Source organism: Rhinoderma darwinii, chromosome 2 (genome assembly GCF_050947455.1).
Source record: "Rhinoderma darwinii isolate aRhiDar2 chromosome 2, aRhiDar2.hap1, whole genome shotgun sequence".
Lineage (NCBI taxonomy): Eukaryota > Metazoa > Chordata > Amphibia > Anura > Rhinodermatidae > Rhinoderma > Rhinoderma darwinii.
In genome coordinates this window covers 246,468,746-246,488,897 of record NC_134688.1, presented here as the reverse complement: position 1 = coordinate 246,488,897, position 20,152 = coordinate 246,468,746, and the positions used below count along the sequence as shown (strand labels likewise).

At 42.5% G+C, this 20,152-nt stretch overlaps 1 protein-coding gene across 1 annotated transcript in view; it reads left to right on the top strand.

Annotated features, from left to right (window-relative positions):
- LOC142741064 (schlafen family member 9-like) overlaps positions 1–16,615 on the top strand; it is a 57,075-nt gene extending 40,460 nt beyond the window's left edge. The window contains exons 7-8 of the mRNA XM_075850456.1: positions 12,874–13,585; positions 15,331–16,615. Of these exons, the coding sequence (XP_075706571.1) occupies positions 12,874–13,585; positions 15,331–16,102 (1,484 nt within the window). The 3' untranslated portion in view covers positions 16,103–16,615. The remainder of the gene's footprint in view (positions 1–12,873; positions 13,586–15,330) is intronic.
- The last annotated feature ends 3,537 nt before the right edge of the window (positions 16,616–20,152 follow it).

The window sequence follows — 20,152 nt, the reverse complement described above, 5'->3', positions numbered from 1 at the left end:
GGAGCTTCAAAATCTGATTATTTGCACATCTACACCTGCCACTTCCTCAATTGGAATAACCTTATGGCTTTCACTTCTTGGTTTTGCAATTTCAATAAAGTGTGTGTGTGTGTGTGTGTGTGTGTGTGTGTGTGTGTGTGTGTGTGTGTGTGTGTGTGTGTGTGTGTGTGTGTGTGTGTGTGTGTGTATGTGTGTATGTATGCATGTGTATATATATATATATATATATATATACACACGCCATTCAGCGGTAACATTAAGCCACCTGCCTAATGCTGTGAAGGTCCACCTCGTGCTACCTAACCCGCTCTGACCCATTGAGACATGGACTCCAGAAAACCTCTGAAAGTGTCCTGTGGTATCTGGTGATAAATCTGTATATATGGCGATCTATAAGTTGCGAGTTAGTGCCTCCATGGATCGGAGTTCTTTTTCTTTCACAACCCACAGTTCTCAATCAGATTGAGATCTGGGGAATTTGGAGGCCAAGTCAACACCTTGAACACTTTGTCATGTTCCTCAAACTATTCTTAAACAATTTTTGCAGTGTGGCAGGGTGGATTATCCTTCTGAAAGGCCACTGACATTAGGAAATCTAGTTGTGATTAAGTAAAACAGGAGAGAGTGGGTTGGCACTGCATGGGGTAACAGTCCTTCAGGCCCCATACACGCGACCGTAAAAAAACTCTGTAATTGCGGACCGCAATATGGTCCGCAATTACGGACCCGCCTGGTTTTATTGGTCGCGGACACCTTTCCGTATCGCTACGGATAGGTGTCCGTGCCGTAGAACCGTGCCGGGAATTATGGAACATGTCTTACTTTTCGTTTTTTACGGGCCGTTCTCCTATACTTTGTATGGGAGCACGGCACGCAAATGCGCCCGGCCGTGACCACAATGGTGGGCAGTGATTATGGGCACGGCCGTGTGCATGAGGCCTCAGGCGGAGGACAGTAACTGCCTAGGAATTCCAGCAGGTCAAGTAATGCAAGGGGTGCTCAACTCAGGAAACAGCAAGTCCAAACAGTATCTCCAAGTAGAGGGAAAGAGTGGCACTCACCCAATGAAGTTTTCTTTTAATTGTTATTTTTTAGAAAAAGTGGGTAAAAACAGGGAGTACTACACAGGCAACAGCTGTTTCGCGTCGATGCACTTTCTCAAGCCTACAAATCAGTTGCAATTAAGGCATGTACTTGGTCTGCAACAATGTTAAGGTACTTGGTACGTGCCAAAGTAACATCCACATAAATGCCAGGACCTAAGTTTTCCCAGCAGAACATTGCCTAGTCCATCACACTGCCAACGCTGACTTTGTTTCTTCCCATGGTGCATCCTGGTGCCATCTCTTCTGCAGGTAAGCGAAGCACCCGGCTGTCCACATGATGTAAAAGAAAATGTGATTCATCAGACACAGGCCATCTTCTTCCATTGCTATATGGTTCATTTCTAAATAAAAGCTGATTGATCAAACAGGTCACCTTCTTCTATTGCTCCATGGTCCAGTTCTGATGCTCACTATAGGCGCTTTCGGTGGTGAACAGGGATCAGCAAGGGCACTCTGACCAGTCTGTGGCTACACAGCTCTAAACGCAGCAAGTTGTGATACACTGTGTGCCCTAACGCCTTTTAATCATAACCAGCATTAACGTTATCAGCAATATGCGCTACAGTAGCTCTTTTGTGGGTTAGCCTTCAATCCCCAAACGTATCAATGAGCCTTGGGTGCCCATAACCCTGTTGCCGGTTCACCCATTGTCCTTCCTTGATGCACTTTTGGTACATAGTACCCACTGCATACAGAGAACTCCCCACAAATCTGCCGTATTGGAGATGCTCTGACCCAGTCTTTAGCCATCACACTTTGACCTTGGGCGCTCAGAACCTTACACTTGCCCATTTTTCCTGCTCCCAACACATCAACATCAAGAACTGACTGTTTGTCACGTCTGGCCTGAGCATACTGTCACAGCTGTGGGGTATGTGGGCCCATTGGGCCGCTCTGCCGTAGCAGCTGGCCAAACTACAATGAAAGTCTCGAACTACAGTACCTGTACAGAGGTTCTGACAGACACGTGGAGTAGGAGACACTTTGGCACAGATGATACTTGGCGTGGCGGATGACACTTGGCGTGGCAGATGACACGTGGCAAAGAGGATGAAATCGACTTCAACACTAGATTTCCCTCAGGAACAAGCACAAATACTGGATACGGGACACAGGATATGGGAACACTGAGAACAGGATACAACTAAGGGACCATTTGCTAAACGAACATGGGTAGACACAACAACGCTCAGGCACAGGAAGGAGTACAGGACGGACTTATGTAGGACAGGGTGCACATATAGGGAGAGATATAGTGGTGCGCATGCTGGCCCTTTAAGAGGTCTCGTGGGCGTGTGCGCACCCACCCTACCGGAGCGAGGCACAGATGGGAGCAGTACATGCCGGTGTCCCCGGGAAGGAGGAGCAGGACGCCGCCACATAGATAATAAATGCTGGTGGCTGCTAGGGGAAGCCAGATAACGGTGAGCGCCGACAGCGCTACACTGTTCACTTGCTGCCTAATATATCCGACCTCTTGACAGAAGCCATTGTTCCGAGATAATCAATGTTATTCTCATCACACGCCAGTGGTTTTAATGTTATGGTTGAACACTGTGTATGTCCTTATATATACGACTGTAACATGGCTGCTCATAGAGCAATCTCTGCATTTTAAAGGGGTTGCCCTTCAATAAGCTGATCGGCGAGGGTGCTGGGAGTGGGACCCCCACTGATCTGATATTGATGACCTATGCTAAGAATTTAAGGCCAGGTGAATAACTACATTGACTAACATCTACTTTAATATGGAGCTAATACAGACTCCAAAAATGTGTTATGTAAATGAAGCTTTGGGGTTCATATACATTAGGGCAGTGATTCATAACCTTATTACCCTGAAGAAGTTTTCCATTCTCTAGGAAACCCCTGCTCCCTTTCCTACCTCAAAAATCTAAATATGGTAAACATTGCACAAGGGTCTGAGGGCAATCTTTCTCCATTCACACCACCACTAAAAACAGAAACTGTTTTAAGCAATGCCATGCATTCATGTTTTTGTAAAAAAAAAAAGTGAGGTCTTAGACAGTAATGTAAAATTAGGCATTATAATAATGCTATAATGACAAATAGGAAACCAACCCAATATGTCATCAAAGAAGTTGTCCAGTGTTGTGTACTAAAAGTGAGGAGACATTCTAACAAGCTGTTGGAGAATAGAACTGAGCATTTGCGTCCTCCCTCATTCAGCTCAGTAGGAGGACGTGCACGTTACTATACAGATTAAACACCAAGGGGCACCATTATAATGAGTTAAAGGGAATATATCGCAACTGGAGCATTTTTCTAAAATAACATAAATAACAAAACAAATTAATTTTTTATTCTGGGATAGCCCCTTGGAAAAATCCACGTGGATGCTGCAAAAACAACCCCATTCCGACATATAGAATATATTTTTTAAAACTTTTTTACAACAAGTCTACCACATATGAACTTACCTATATGTAAAATATGTCAGAGGCGTAACTAGGTTCTCCTGCACCCGGGGCAAAGATCCAGATTGCCGCCCCCCCCCCCCCCCAACTTATTTCCCGACATCTCCTTCCCCCTCGCCATGTTTTCTTTCCCTACCAATCAATGAGATGTAATTTTTTTTCACAATTTTTTTAATGTAACTCGAGTATAAAAGCATTTCTACATTTTACAAGCGATATAGTTCTATAATGTAATTAACATAAAAATAAATTTAAAAGAAAATTAATTAAAGAGGCCACACACAACCCCCTGTAGATAGCGCCACACAGCCCCCCTTGTAGATAGTGCCATACACAGCCCGCTTCCCCCCTAGTAGATAGCAGCACACTCCCCCCCCCCCTTGTAGATAGTTCCACACACAGCCGGCTTCCCCCTTGTAGATAGCAGCACCCCCCCCCCCTTGTAGATAGTGCCACACACAGCCCGCTGCCCCTTTGTAAATAGCAGCACACTCCCCCCCCTTGTAGATAGTGCCACACTCCCCCCCCCCTTGTAGATAGTGCCACACAGCCCCCCTTGTAGATAGTGCCACGCACAGCCGGCTTCCCCCCTTGTAGATAGAAGCACACTCCCCCCCTTTGTAAATAGCGCCACACTCCCCCCCCCCCCCTTGTAAATAGTGCCACATTCCCCCCCTTTTAAATAGCGCCACACCTTGTACTTAGCGCCACACTGTGAACAGACTGGTGAGCGGTAGCCTACCGCTACCACTCTCCGCTCTGCCTGGTGTGACTTACCGGAGGAGCCGAGGAGGTCATGCGGCGCAGGCGGCGGCTGAGTTTCTTCTGACTAGGGTTGGTGACAGCCAGGGCCGGCCTTAGGTTGGATGGCGCCCTGTGCGGGACTCTCTATTGCCGCCCCCTACACAAACCAAAAATTAACCACATATATGGACACGCTGGAACATATATACTGTACATGCATAAAGACAGATATTTAGACATACAGACAAATATACATACACACATACTGGAATACATACATACAGGTAAATATATAGACGTACAGACACATATACACACACACCGATAGATAAATACACAGACAGGAACATATACAAATACATAAAAGGCACATATATACAAGCACAAAGACACATTCACAAACAGACCCATATATACCCACACAGGCACATATGTACACAGCACAGATAATGTAGTAGATGTTACCTGCAGTCCCATGTAACACCACAGATAACACAGTGATAACTCTCTAAATACAGATAGTAGTGTTACCTACAGTCCTATGTAACACCACAGATAACACAGTGATAACTCTCTAAATACAGATAGTAGTGTTACCTGCAGTCCTATGTAACACCACAGATAACACATTGTAGCAGAGCTGAGATTGTAATTTAGCACAATGTGTTATCTGTGGTGTTACATAGGACTGCAGGCAACAGCTACTACATGATCTGTAATCAGAGTTATCACTGTGTTATCTGTGGTGTTACATAGGACTGCAGGTAACACTACTATCTGTATTTAGAGAGTTATCACTGTGTTATCTGTGGTGTTGCATAGGACTGCAGGTAACACTACTACATTATCTGTACTGTGTAGCACAGCTGAGATTGTAATTTAGCACACAGTACAGATAATGTAGTAGATGTTACCTGCAGTCCTATGTAACACCACAGATAACACAGAGATAACTCTCTGACTACAGATAATGTAGTAGATGTTACCTGCAGTCCTATGTAACACCACAGATAACACAGAGATAACTCTCTGACTACAGATAATGTAGTAGATGTAAGAGACAAACACATGCAGAGACACACACACACTCTGTAACTTATACACATACAAACACGGAGACACACACTACACACACAGACACTCACCATGTCTCCTTGCTGACAGCATCACAGGTCAGGACGGGCTGTGTGTGGGCGGAGCTTCCTCTCTGCTTCTCGACAGAGCACAGAGTAGAGGCAGATGCTGGGAGGGTGCAGCACGGGAGTGGACCTGTCCCCTGACCTGTCATCTGACCTCATGTCACTGACGTGAGGTCAGGTGACTGGACTGGTCCACTGCCTGGCCGTCACAGACCCCAGTCAGAACGCCGTAATGTCCTGGCTCTTCCTAAGCTGCTGCAGATGTCCGACATACGGGGCGCCTATCAGCAGCGATCAGCTTCTCTTCGGCGCCCCTCCCCCTTCCCTACCACCGGGTTGCGCTCAGGGCACATGCCCCGCCTGTCCCCCCCCCTAGCTACGCCCCTGAATATGTATGCATTACAGGGACAGCCACTTCATGAGACAATCCTTTGTTTCCTAAAATGTATGGAAGTTTAGGTTTAGCCACAAAATATGAACTGATCAAAAGGTTCACTCATTGGGTTGTTCATCTAATATGCTGTCCGCTTAGAGAAGAAAACGAAAATATCTCTCTATTTTCTGGAAGCCCATTACCTTGTAGATCACACTAGAAGTTATTTTTCCGTTTTTTTTTGTCTCTCTACTTTCCTTTCTTAAAATTGCTGAACTGACATAATACTGGACATGTCGATGTCCAATGTGCTTAATACAGCACGATATGTTTTCTGTGTTGTACTTGTATGTACCTTATTGTATTTTTTGAAATAACAAGTTAAAGGGTAACTAAATATTCAAACTTCTGACATGTTATAGTGTGGGGGTCCAAGCACCTTGACCCCACACCAATCGTTAAAACGAAGCTGCAGAAGTGCTCGTGTGATCGTTCAGCCGCTTTGTTTCTGTTCGGCTTTTTCCGGAAAGCCGATGTAGCGGTGTATGGACTTATAGACTTTCTATTGAGTCCGTACACCGCTACATTGTTTTCTGGAAAAAGACTCCAGGAACCAGGTTATAAAAAAATATCCATAGACATTAACAGAGAAAAACCGAAAAAGCTAGGCTACAAGAAAAAAAATTCTAGGCGCATTGGCTACATAACTTCTGAGATCTAACACATACACACACAAACCTATATGCGTCTAGAGTCATATAAGCGGGTGCTTCTCAAACTGTGGCAGTGTGACCGATTAATGACAATTATTTCTTATTGATTTTCTTCTGGAAAATTATCGTTATGATCGCCTGTCAGTCAGCAGCTCTCCTCCAATCAGTGGCGCTGCTAAAACAGCTCAGTACTACTGAAATGGCAGTTGCGGGAGATCTAACGGTACCAGGTAAAATAAACTTTGGGACTTCCGGTCCCGGCATGTGAGGACGCACAAGTGAGAGCGCTCCTACTCTAAAACCAATAATCTCTCTGTCAGATCTCACTACACACCGCTGGGACGACTGAACCTTATCTTCATCAGCACGGGAGTTTACTGTGTGGGTGTATGGATAGATTTGTCCATATCAAGGGCAAATCCAGAGCGCAGAGCAAACAGAGCCGCGTGGTCGACCAGACAACCATCATGGCGGATGAAACTTCCCTGCAAAGTTCCTCGGCTGAGCCTGAGGTCCCACAACTCGCGTCTGCCTCGACAGCTGGTGAGTCTCCACTTAATCTCGACTATAAACAACTGGCGATTGCAGTAGCACAGCTGATATCCCCAGACTTGCAAGACTCCCTCTCTAAGAAAGTAAATACTTCTCTGTCTCAACTGCATGACACTGTGACGAAGCAGGGAGAAAGATTAGAGGCGGTGGAGATAGCCATGCATCACGTGGACACTGACTTTATAGATCTCCGTCAACTAGTTCAGGACACGAGATTAGAAAACCAGAAGCTCTGGGAAAGAGTTGAAGACCTGGAAAACAGGTCTCGTAGAAATAACCTGTGTATAGTGGGACTGCCAGAGTCGGTGTTGGCAAAAGATCTACGGCGCCTGTGTGAATTAGACCTACCTGACGCTTTGGGGATTCGCCAGCCGTGCAAGGTGGAGCGTGCTCATAGAGTCGGGCCGGATCTCCGTCCCGCCGCAGGAGAAAAACAAATGCAGAGAGACAGACCGCGTCAAGTCATTGTGAAATACTTAGATTACTCGGACAGAATGTCTTTATTAAAGGCCTTTAAAAGCAGGCGTGAGGGTCTGGATTACAAAGGACATCGCATTTTGATCTTCGGTGACTTCTCAGCGGAAGTCACGAAAAAACGACGAGCTTTCTCCCAGATTTGTTCAGCCTTGTACAAACGACAAGTCAAGTTTGCATTACTATACCCAGCAATCCTAAAGGTTGCTAACAAAGATGGCTCCTACGATACCTTTTATTCACCGGAAGCAGCAGCGGCCATCTTGGAGCCCATATCTGCTGAACTTCCGTCTTCTCCACACATTCCGGTTATTGAATCGCGTGAGAAGACCAGAGACGACAACTCTTCATCGGACGGTTTCTCATCTTCGACACTCAAACCACAAAGACTTCTAAATCTCCTGCAACAACTTCCATGACCGGCGCCTAATCAGAAGTGGCCAAGTTTTCGAAGACGACCACGACTTGGGCAGGATATCCTTTTTATTAATATAAGATTGTAATGCTCTGTGGTTAATGATATTTGAAACTCTTATATCTGTTACATGTCATGCTCGATATGGCACTTCTGAAGCCATATGTTAGCTTATTTATCTTCTGTTACTACATCTTGTGCATGTATATGTAGCACTACACCCACACCAGCGGTTTAGATAGATAGGAACAGCTCTCCGTTATTGCTCTAACTCTTTGCACGACAGTTGTATCTTTATATGTCGGAAATAAGTGAAGTTCAACGACACAAACACATGGTTGGTACACTTTTGCATAGACTACCATGTTGTGGGGTATTCCCATTGTTAGATACCACTTTGGTTATATATTTTTGGTTTAAAGGGGAGTTTATGCTCTTAGACATCCACAAAGATATGCCACTAATGTTACTTGTTTATGAGAATAGTATCGTGGAACATTAAAGGGCTCAAGTCGCCACATAAGCGCATGATGGTTCTGCGCCATCTCAAACGACTAAAAACAGACATCGCGCTTCTCCAAGAAACGTATCTTACAGCTTCAGATTATCATCGTATGCAAAAGTTGTGGGTAGTTCATGTCTATGGGTCCCCTGCCCAGCATTCTAAGGCCGGAGTTCTTATACTCATACGTAAAAATCTCCCTTATTCGGTCTCGAGCACTACATCCGACTTAGAGGGAAGGTGGGTAAATGTGCAACTTACTGGTCCTACAGATTCTATTAGTATCTACAATGTATATGGTCCAAATGTCCGTAGTCCCCCCTTTTTTCACACTCTGAGTAATGTACTTGTGGCAGATCCTAATCCAACTAAACTTGTGGGTGGTGACCTGAACGTGGTGCTACAACCCGCGGAGGATAGGCGTAACGATAATAAACCCACACTCTTAACAGTACATCCTAAAGACACCACACTACAAAATTTTCTTGCCGAAACAGGCCTGCATGACTCCTGGCGCCTATATATCATCCTGACGGTAGGGAGTATACCCACTACTCACACGCTCAACAATCATGGTCGCGTATAGACTACACTTTAGTATCGACCTCTCTCCTACAGCGGATACATCGCTGCGACATTGAAGCTATGGTTATTTCGGATCATTCTCCAGTAACTCTAGACATACATGATTTCTTTCCTAGGGGCACGGATATTCTGTGGCGATTCCCAGGCAATCTGGCATCAGATGAGTCGTTCCAGACTCTGCTCAAGGGATGGTGGCTAGAGTTTGAAACCACTAATGAGGCTCATTCACTAGACTCTCAATTATTCTGGGATACCTCAAAAGTGGTTATGAGAGGTCATCTTATAGCATATGTTGCAAAATTTAAATCTCAGACAAAGAAAAAAATAGCGGAATTTAGCTTTGCACTAAGACAGGCCTACACCCGCTTTCAGGCCACTCCAACTCCACAATATAAAGATGCTTGGCAGAAAGCAAAGGGGGAATATGAACTGTGGATGGACAAAGGGGAGAGGCTGAAGCGTTCGGCTTTGGAAGCTAAACTGTTTCGTTATGGTAATAAAGCGGGGAGATTATTGGCCCGTTTGTCCAGACCTGCGGGATCACAGACTCATATTACTTCTTTGAACAATAAAGATGGGCAGTCACATACACATCCAAAACAGATTAATACCATTTTGAGACAATTTGATGATGATTTATATGCTAGACCTCCACATAATTCGGACTCGCTCCCTTCCGCTTTTGAGTCCTTGAATTTACCTGCTCTCACGGAAGAGGAAAAAACCCTCTTAAATTCTCCTATTACAGAAGCAGAACTGAAAACATGTATAGATTCCTTGAAACTCCAGAAAGCACCGGGTCCTGATGGTTACGCAAGCGAATATTTTAAGATCCTGAGAGACCAGATTACACCTTGTTTGACTCGTTTATATAATGGATATATGTCAGGCCACCAAATTCCTGCTTCCTCCAATGTTGCATACATAAGGTGCTACCAAAACCAGGAAAAGATCCTGAATTAGCCTCCTCCTATCGCCCAATTTCGTTAATCAACTCCGATTTAAAGTTGATTTCTAAAATTATGCCAGATAGACTAGCTACTATACTCCCTCGATTAATCTCTCCTACTCAAGTGGGTTTTGTGAAAGGCCGCTCAGCGGTGTCTAACATTCGTAAGATACTTACTGTCCTTGATGATATTAAAGTCAATCCTTCTGCACACTCATCCCCAGCTATCCTCACTATTGATGCTGAAAAAGCCTTTGATATGGTTAGTTGGGATTGGCTGAGTAGAACATTGGACTCTATGAGCATTGTGGGGCCTTTCCGTTCCTTTATTCGTGCCTTTTACTCAACGCCGTCTGCAAATATATATACTCCAGGTTTTCTATCCTCATCGATCCCATTATCCAGAGGGACACGGCAGGGCTGTCCGCTTTCGCCACTCCTCTTTAACCTTGCTTTAGAACCCTTTATCCGCACATTGAAGGCTGATGATAACATTAAAGGTATCAAAGTGGGAACCGAAGTTCTTAAGGCATCTTTCTTTGCTGACGATGTCTTGGTGTTCTTATCTTATCCTCTCCATGATCTCTCTCGTATATTCGATCTTTTGAAAGATTTTAAATGTCACTCGGGTTTCAAAATTAATGTCACAAAATGCGAACTGTAAGACCTGTCCGGCAAAGGTATTAAGCCCTCTCTCTCTGCATTGAATATTCCGGTGACTATAGCCAAGTCATCTATTAAGTATCTAGGCATATATATTGGCCGCTCTCCCGATACATTGTACACTCTCAATTACCCACCAATTATGAATAAAATTACGACCTACAGCGCTGGCAACACTTACCCCTTTCCTTTATAGGACGATGTCATCTTCTGAAAATGGTTAGCTTCCCAAGATTACTCTACCCAATGCAGACAATTCCTCTCCTTCTGAAACACACTGACATCATGAAGATGAATTCAATGTTCTCCTCTTACATTTGGAATAAAAAACGACATAGAATTGCCCTTAAACTCATGGTACCGAAGGAGGGGGGGGGAGTTAATATTCCTGACCTTCGCCGCTACAATTTAGCATGCTTAGCACGTCATAGCCTTGATTGGTTGCAAGGATTGAATTTCTACTCTAATTACACTCTAGAGGCAGGGGTGGTGGCTCCTTTACATCTGTCCTCTTTATTACACACTTCATTTCGGAACATCGTATCCTGCTTCGGGACACCATTATGGCTTGGAAGTCCATTAGATCTCTTCTAGGTCCCCCTCAACACATCTCCAAGCATATGAGTTTATGGGGTCATCCAGAATTTCCACAAGGGAGGGAGAACCCTCATTTTCATGAATTACACTTGTTGGGGATATCTAGATTGAGCCATTTGTTGCATTCCACTGACAGTCGTTACATTACTTTCCAAGAACTACAAGTCTCAAAGAATGTCTCCTCACGCCACCACTTAGCTTACTGCCAACTAATATTTTTTCTGAAGGCGAGGATACATGATATTGCTCCGGAATGCTCTGGGAATCTCTTAGATACGTTAATCCTGGATCCACCTGTTAAATCTTCCTTGTCCTTTCTTTATCGTAAACTGAGAGAAGCGCTTACCAAAGCCACCTCTTCCACAATGTTTAAGGTTTAGAATAGGGAGATACCTTCTCTGGATCTTACGCAGCAATTACTAGAGGGGTGGGCTTGTGTGCGTAAAGCAGTCATTTGTGAACAATGACGAGAAACACACTTTAAATTCCTCCATAGGGCTATCTATGGATTTGACATACCCCCCCATCCTAATTTCCTGGATAGACTGGTGGCTTGTCCAAGATGCCATTCTCCCAAGACAAATCTGTTTCATGGGCTGTGGTCTTGTCCTAAATAATTTATGTATTGGAAGGAGATAGTAGAGGTCATAAGAGATACATGGGGGTTATCTCTTGAAATGGAGCCGCTACCTCTTTTGTTTCATGTATTTCCGGTACTCCCGAGCATTCCAGATGCTTTACATGCCTTCCTTCTGGTGGCCAAAAGATCCCTACCCGCCCTTTGGCTTAAACCGCAGATACCATCAATTGCTGAGGTTATATGACAAATGAAAAAGTGTATTTCTATGGATAGACTGGAAATTATGCGTACTGCAGAATTTTGTTCCTCGAAGTTTTTCAAAAAAATGGAAAACTTTTATATGTAACCATTTCCAGCCCTCTGAGATTAAAGATCTGATGGTGCCCTTTTATTCTACTTCTTGGTACTTGACGAGGGCAGTGGCAGGGACGTTGGGAGTTCTGAAGGAGTAAGCTGAGGCGCATATGTAGGTAGTAACATTATGGGGATGCTGTGAGTCCATGATACTCTCCTGTACTTGTGATTATCTCTTTTTTTTTCTATGTAACCCTGAAATTGCATTATCTAGATGTCATAGGGCGGGGGGAGGGGGGTTGTTAAATTTTGTTACACTTTGTTAACTCCGTTGTTAAATTTGCTACAACGCATCGGCTAATTCGGCCAATGGACTCATACCATCTTCTTCTGTATGATATATGAGATTTTATACTGGCATTTATGATTGTTTCATTTTACTGCCGAATGTACTGCTTCACTTATGTTTACTTTTATTTTGAAAACCAATAAAATAATGTTATAAAAAAAAAAACTTTGGGGCGAGTAGAATCCTATGAATCTTAACTGAAAAATACATATTTATTTTTTTAACATACTATGTAACCATTTATATCTGGTATAGGGCATTAGTCATAAAAGATCAAGATATTCGTCACAAGAGAGAAACTCAGGCACTATAATGATACTAGGATGGTTATTGTTCTTTGGTGAAATTCTTTCAATGGTATAAATAATTTTTTTTTTTTTTTGCTTGTCCTACCTCACAGGTATTGAGAATGGATTAATCATAAAACCAGATAAATTGTATGAGGTGCTTAAAGCAGAGCACCCTGGCTTGGAAGACAAGATGAATACTATACTGCCAAATTCTGGGGCAGTACTCCTTGTATCCAGGAGCTGGGCTGTGGATGTAGATCAGAAGAGTAGCCCAAATGTTGTGTGCGACGTTTTGCTTTTATCACCGAACAACTATCCAACACTATACTCTGTCTTCAATTCTGAGGTTTCTGAAAAGGAATTTGACTATACAAAAAGAACAGCCTTCGCCTTGAAGCAAAAGTTAATCAATGTTGGAAGCTACGCTGGAAAGTTATGTGTAATCCCTGCAATACTGTGTCTAGATGATAAGCATGAAAAATTAAGCTTCTGGCCTGATATTGAGTATCCAGTAACATACAAATTAAATAATTTGGTCACTGTGAAAGCATTACTGCAGTCACTTACAATAGTGATTCTCAGCTTTAGAAACATGCTAAGGGACAAGATTGGAATTGAGTACTTCAACCTTCTTACCATAGAACAGTATAAAGTGTTGTCAAAGAAATTATTTAACGAGATTTTCTTTGTGCATGGACCACCAGGAACGGGAAAGACTGTTATTGCTCTGGAGATAATCAAGAGAATAAAAAATATGCGGAATTGTTCAACTGATGATATTCTCTATATTTGTGAGAATAAACCATTAAGAGATTATGTGAGGTAAATATAGCAATTTGACTTATTCATTTTTACAAGTCTAAAATATATCTGCAAATTCACTTGCCCCGCTGGAATACTACTGGCTAACTGCAACAACCACTAGAGGAAACTTGGTGAAAATGCACTTTTTTGCGTTCTCTAGAAGCTGTATTCATCTGTATGCAGTGAGCGCCCCCTAATGGTGGCTGTAGACAGACAGAACTTTGTGTACCTATGGAAGAAAAAAAATGTATTGCTCCAATGCACTTAAAATCAGAAATGAAACAGTTTAGCAAATAATCAGGATTTGGAATATGCTACCATTTTGCGTCTTACTTCTATGTAGACTCCATGTTTGTTTCATTCTGCAGTCATATGTTCCATTTGTCTCCTCTTCCTCCTAACTTAAAGACGGTAGAAGAGGGAGTTTATGGTGTAAAATAATACATAACTGCGGGTTCAGACTACATACAGATTTGTTTGTAGTCTGTAAGCTTGGAGATCTATGGGTATGCACCGGAGAAAAACATAGCAGAAAAATAGAATTTTGACCATTATAAAGATTTATGAAAGTAACTATCATTTCAAAACTACGGTTTCCGATAATGGGTTCTGTCAGACCTTTCCGTTGGAACCCATCTAAGGAAAAGCAAACGAAAACCAGAGCTTCCGTTTGCATTGTACCATTGATTTCAATGGTAATGCTTCCGTTGCTAATGGTTGCCGTTTGTCTCCGCTCCATAAGGTTTGATTGAACCCATCAACGGAACCTAACGCTGATGTGAGCATGCCCTTAGGCCTACAATTCTGTGTTGATTTAAGTTGAAGTTACACATTAAATACAGTCATTTCTGCAACAAAGTTGCTACTTGAGGAAACAAACTAAAGATGGATGTTACAGCTCCCATTGAACCTAATTGGTCATATAAATCCAGATTCTGTTTTCTCCTCCTAGTGGCAGCCTTAGACGTATCTGTTTAACTTGGGATATCTAAAGGATGCCAATAGATAAACAAGGCAGTGGGCACGCCTCATTTGGGCACCACTGGAAAGTATGCCCTGTAGGTTAATTGGCCATTCTAAGTGGGACCATGTGTCCCTATTAACAAACTAGTATGTAAGGTGCAGTGAATGCAGCCATGTGGTATTGTTCATTTAATATACAGGGAACTCTTTCTAAAGGGGGTTTTACACTGGGTGATTATCGGGAAGACGAGCGCTTGTAGAACGCTCGTTGCCGATAATTGCCCTATGTAAACAGGGCAGCGATCAGTAGATAACCGAGCAAACAATCGTTCATCTGCTGATCGTATCATTTTAAAAAGCAAACTATTATCGTTTTCGGCAGCACATCTCCCTTTGTAAACGGAGACGCGGCGCCGGCATGGTAATAATGTATGGAGACAAGCGATCGGAGTAACGACCACTCGTCCCCATCCATAGCTCCGTGTGACAGGAGCAAACGAGCGCCGATCAACGATGTCTCGTTGATCGGTGCTAGCCGCTTATGGGCTGGTGTAATAGGGCTTTACTGTGACCGATTTCCTTTAGCAAATTTATTGTAGATATTTCCTCTAATGGAAGGTCTTTCCTTATCTTTTTAGATTTTTTTTTGTGTGTTAAAAAACCTATATCTATAAACTCATGGGTGCTCCATCTTCTTACATTTATCAAATTCAGGTGTTACTGACAATAAAATTATTTCTTTGACTACATGACCGTTATATGTATTATTTTAACCATATGGTTTTTTTTTTCATTTTCAGGAGTTACAACATCTGTCAGGCCATGACACGTATGAGGTTTGTAACTCAGGAACACATTAACGTCAAACACATTGTAGCTGATGAGGCTCAAAACTTTCGCCAAAAGGAAGGTAATTGGTTTGGAAAAGCAAAAGATATTGTTTGGAAGTCTGATGGTGTATTTTGGGTTTTCCTGGACTATTTTCAGTCATACCACAATGTATTGACTGGTCTGCCAGAACGCAAATTGCAGAATAAGCAAATTTTAACTAAGGTGGTTCGGAGCCCTCAGATAATATACACCAAAATTCTTGAAGAAATGAAAAATATTGCTGACAAAGCTAAGGATCCTTTTTTGGTTGAGCTGATAGAAAGGAGTGGGTGTTGCCATGGGATACAGGGATTTTGTGAAATAAAGTACCTGGTGCATGATGACATCGTAAAGTATGTCTCTCAAAACTGTGAGAGATATCTTTCTAAGGGTTACACACAAAGCGATATCGCTATTTTATGCAGCACAGAAAACCATACCAGCCAATACGTAGGACCACTGCGTGAAGAGATACGTAAGCTTACAAAGAAAAGAAGAATAACGGTGAAACCCTTCAGACGTGCGGAAGATATCTCACGAGATGCTATCATTGTAGACACTGTCCGGCGATTTGCTGGATTGGAAAGCTGCATTGTGTTTGCAATTAACCCAGTTTCTGAATATCAAGATGTTAACGAAAACCTTTTTGTCTGTGCTGCCTCAAGAGCTACTGGAAATCTGCATGTGCTCTATGAAAAATAGATTTAGTGTGTAAATAATTGATCATTTAGTACCGTTTGAAGCTTTCTGGGCGATATTTCTACAAAGGGTCTTAATCACACACACTATTTTTTCGCCGTTTTGGTGGCGTTTGGTGTTTATTTTGAAACATTCTAGACATGGCCATACCTAGAGCGTACTGCATTTAAAAAAAATAAAAGATACTCAACCCAAAAACCAAAGTGCTGTGTTTGTAGACTTCAGTATTTCACTAACATCTGACTTCAGCATCTTTTTACCAGAAAAAAAATGCTGTCAAAAATGTAGTGAAAGAAATGCTGTGTGTTAATTCAGCCTTAGGAAGTTAAAAATAAATATATTAGAACTGTTAACTCAGGAGCACTACAAGTTAAAGGGAAAGTGTCATCAGAAAATGGCCAATTGTTTAAATCAAATATTTATGTTAACCCCTTCCCGACATATGACATACAGTTACGTCATAACCGGGAAGGGAAAGTATGGAGCGGGCTCACGCAGTGAGCTCGCTCCATACGATGCCGGTGTCGGCTGTATGTTACAGCCGACACTTCAGAATAACTAGCGGCATCGTGCTTGAGCGCGATCCCGCTAGTTTAACTAGTTAAATACCGTGGTCAATACAGACCGCAGCATTTAAATCGTGAGAAAGAGGGGGGCGACCCGCTCTAACAGCTCATCGCGCCCCACGCAACGCAATCGCAGGGGGATGATGGTTGCTATGGCTGCCTGGGGGCCTAATAAAGACCCCCAGGTCCGCCATCTTTGTACACCTATTAAGTCCTGCCACTGGCAGCGCTTAATAGATGCCTGTCAGAATCACGATATACTGCAATACATTAGTATTGCAGTATATCGTGCAAGCGATCTAACTGCCATCTTCTGGCAGTGCAGACACAGCCCTGTTCTCGAGAGATCACGCTGTGTCGTCACTCACAGGTCCTGCATCGTGTCGGCCACATCGGCACCAGAGGCTACAGTTGATTCTGCAGCAGCATCAGCGTTTGCAGGTAAGTAGCTACATCGACTTACCTGCAAACGCCGATGCTGCTGCAGAATCAACTGTAGCCTCTGGTGCCGATGTGTCCTCGCTCGTCCGACACGATGCAGGACCTGTGAGTGACGACACAGCGTGATCTCTCGAGAACACGGCTGTGTCTGCACTGCCAGAAGATGGGCGTTCTGAAGAGAAGTGGATGATACTTCTCGTCAGAACGCCCAGCTAGTAAAAGTAGTAAAAACGCCCCGATGTACGCACATAATACACGCCCACTTGGACTTTTACTTGAAATACGCCCACTTGGACTTTTGCAAGCCTCATTTGCATAAATACAAAAATGGTCATAACTTGGCCAAAAATGCTCGTTTTTTAAAAATAAAAATGTTACTGTAATCTACATTGCAGCGCCTATCTGCTGCAATAGCAGATAGGGGTTGCAAAATCTGGTGACAGAGCCTCTTTAAGCTTAAAGGTCTATAATTACCCGGGGAAGACCAAGAGCCCTTTTTGAAAATAGGCACCACATTTGCCCTGCGCCAGTCCCTTGGCACTATACCAGTCACTAGAGAATCTCTAAATATTATGAAGAGGGGGACAGAAATAACTGAACTAAGCTCTTTCAGAACTCTAGGGTGTAACCCCTCTGGTCCCGGGGCCTTGTGTACATGTATTTTATTTAATTTAGCTTGGACCAGATCGACATTCATCCAATTCAGTATATTAGCTGATATATTAACAGCACTGGCACCGGCTACATCAGCTGCTCTTTCTTCAGTTGTATATACAGAGCTAAAGAACCCATTTAGTAACTCTGCCTTCTCTTGATCCCCTGTGATCAACTCCCCATTACCACTATCTAGGGGTCCTACATGTTCAGACCTTGGCTTTTTTGCATTTATATACATGAAGAATTTTTTGGGATTTGTTTTACTTTCCTTGGCCACCTGCCTTTCATTTTGTATTTTTGCTGATTTTATTACCTTTTTACAGATTTTATTAAGCTCTTTTTAATTTAATAAGGCTGCAACTGTACCCTCAGATTTGTATTTTTCAAATGCCCTTTTTTTGTCATGTATTGCCCTTTTTACAGAAGGTGTAAGCCATGTGGGGTTTAATTTTAGTTGTTTATACTTGTTACCTATAGGAATAAATTTTGCACTATAATTACCCAAAGTAGATTTTAAAATCTCCCATTTATCATTTGTACCATTATTTAACATTAGTTCTTCCCAGTCTATGTCCTGAATTACAGCCCTCATCCTGGGGAAATTGACTTTCTTAACCAGTTAGTGACCGGCCCATCGTGTTTCTACGTCGGTCACTAACGGGCCTTATTCCGATGCCATAGACTTTTTACGTCGCGGCATCGGAATAAGTAAACAGAGCAGGGAGCCAGAGGCAGCTGAGGGCTGGGAGCGTCCCTGCTCTGCCGGGTGAGATCGATATTAGTATCGATCTCACCCGTTTAACCCCTCAGATGCGGTGCACAATAGTGCCACGCATCTGAGTGGTTTTGGAGAGAGGGAGGGAGCTCCCTCTCTCTCCCACCGACACCCGGCGATATGATCGCCGAGTGTCTGTGTCTCCAATGGCAGCCGGGGGCCTAATAAAGGCCCCCAGGTCTGCCTGGAGTGAATGCCTGCTAGATCATGCCGCAGGCATGACCTAGCAGATGCCTGTCCGTGTTAAACGGACAGGCAGTAATACACTGCAATACAAAAGTATTGCAGTGTATTATAAATGCGATCGCAGAATCGCATATTGTAGTCCCCTAGTGCGACTAGTTAAAAAGTGAAAAGAAAGTTTAATAAAGTTAATTTAAAAAAAAATGTGAAAAAAAATGAAAAACCCAGCTTTTCCCCTTACAAACTGCTTTACTATTAAAAAAACAAAATAAAGTTAAAAAGTTACACATATTTGGTATTGCTGCGTCCGTAACGACCCCGACTATAAATCTATTACATTATTTAACCTGCACGGTGAACGCAGTAAAAAATGTAATAAAAAACTATGGAAAAATTGCTGTTTTCTGTGAATACTGACTTTAAAAAGATGTGATAAAAAGTGATCAAAAAGTCGCATCTACTCCAAAATGGTACCAATAAAAACTACAAGTCTTCCCGCAAAAAAAAAGCCCTCATACAACCGCATCGGCGAAAAAATAAAAACGTTACGGCTCTTCAAATATGGAGACACAAAAACAAATAATTTTGAAAAAAAATGCGTTTTTCCTGTGTAAAAGTAGTAAAACATACAAAAACTATACAAATTTGGTATAGTTGCAATCGTAACAACCCGCTGAATAAAGTTATTGTGTTATTTATATCACACGGTAAACGGCGTAGATTTAAGACGCGAAAAAGAGTGGCGAAATTTCAGGTTTTTTTCTATTTCCCCCCAAATAAAAGTTAATCAATAAATAAATGTACCTCAAAATGGTGCTATTAAAAAATACAACTTGTCCCGCAAAAAACAAGACCTTATGCAGCTATGTCAACGCAAAAATAAAAAGGTTTAAAATAGGCTGGTCATTAAGGGGTTAAAATTAAATGTTTTTGCCCTCCCAGCCTGCGTTTGTTTTTTACAGTATAGGTTAAATATAACTATATTGTGATCACTGTTACCGAGGTTTTCACGAACATTGACATTCCCAACAAGATCTGCATTATTAGAAATGACCAGATCCAACAGAGCTTCACCTCTAGTCGGGTCTTCCACAAACTGGCCCATAAAATTTTCCTGCAACAGATTGAGGAAATGTCTCCCTTAAACGTGCTGCTTTATGGAAGTATTCTTTACTAGAAGCATTACTTATGTGAGAGAATTTGGTGCCATACGGAGCACATGAAAGTTTTTTCATCTTTTAGCATGTCCTGAACCAGAAATTATTATTGTATCATGTTTCTTATGCTATATTCTATATAAGTCTTAAGAGCTAAAGTGTATAGGGAATTCTCATATTTCAAATAATGACTATTTTATTCTGTTGTGTTAAAGGTTTTTTCTTCAAGATAGCACATCAATATGTGATCAGCGGTGGTCCGACCCTCACATTT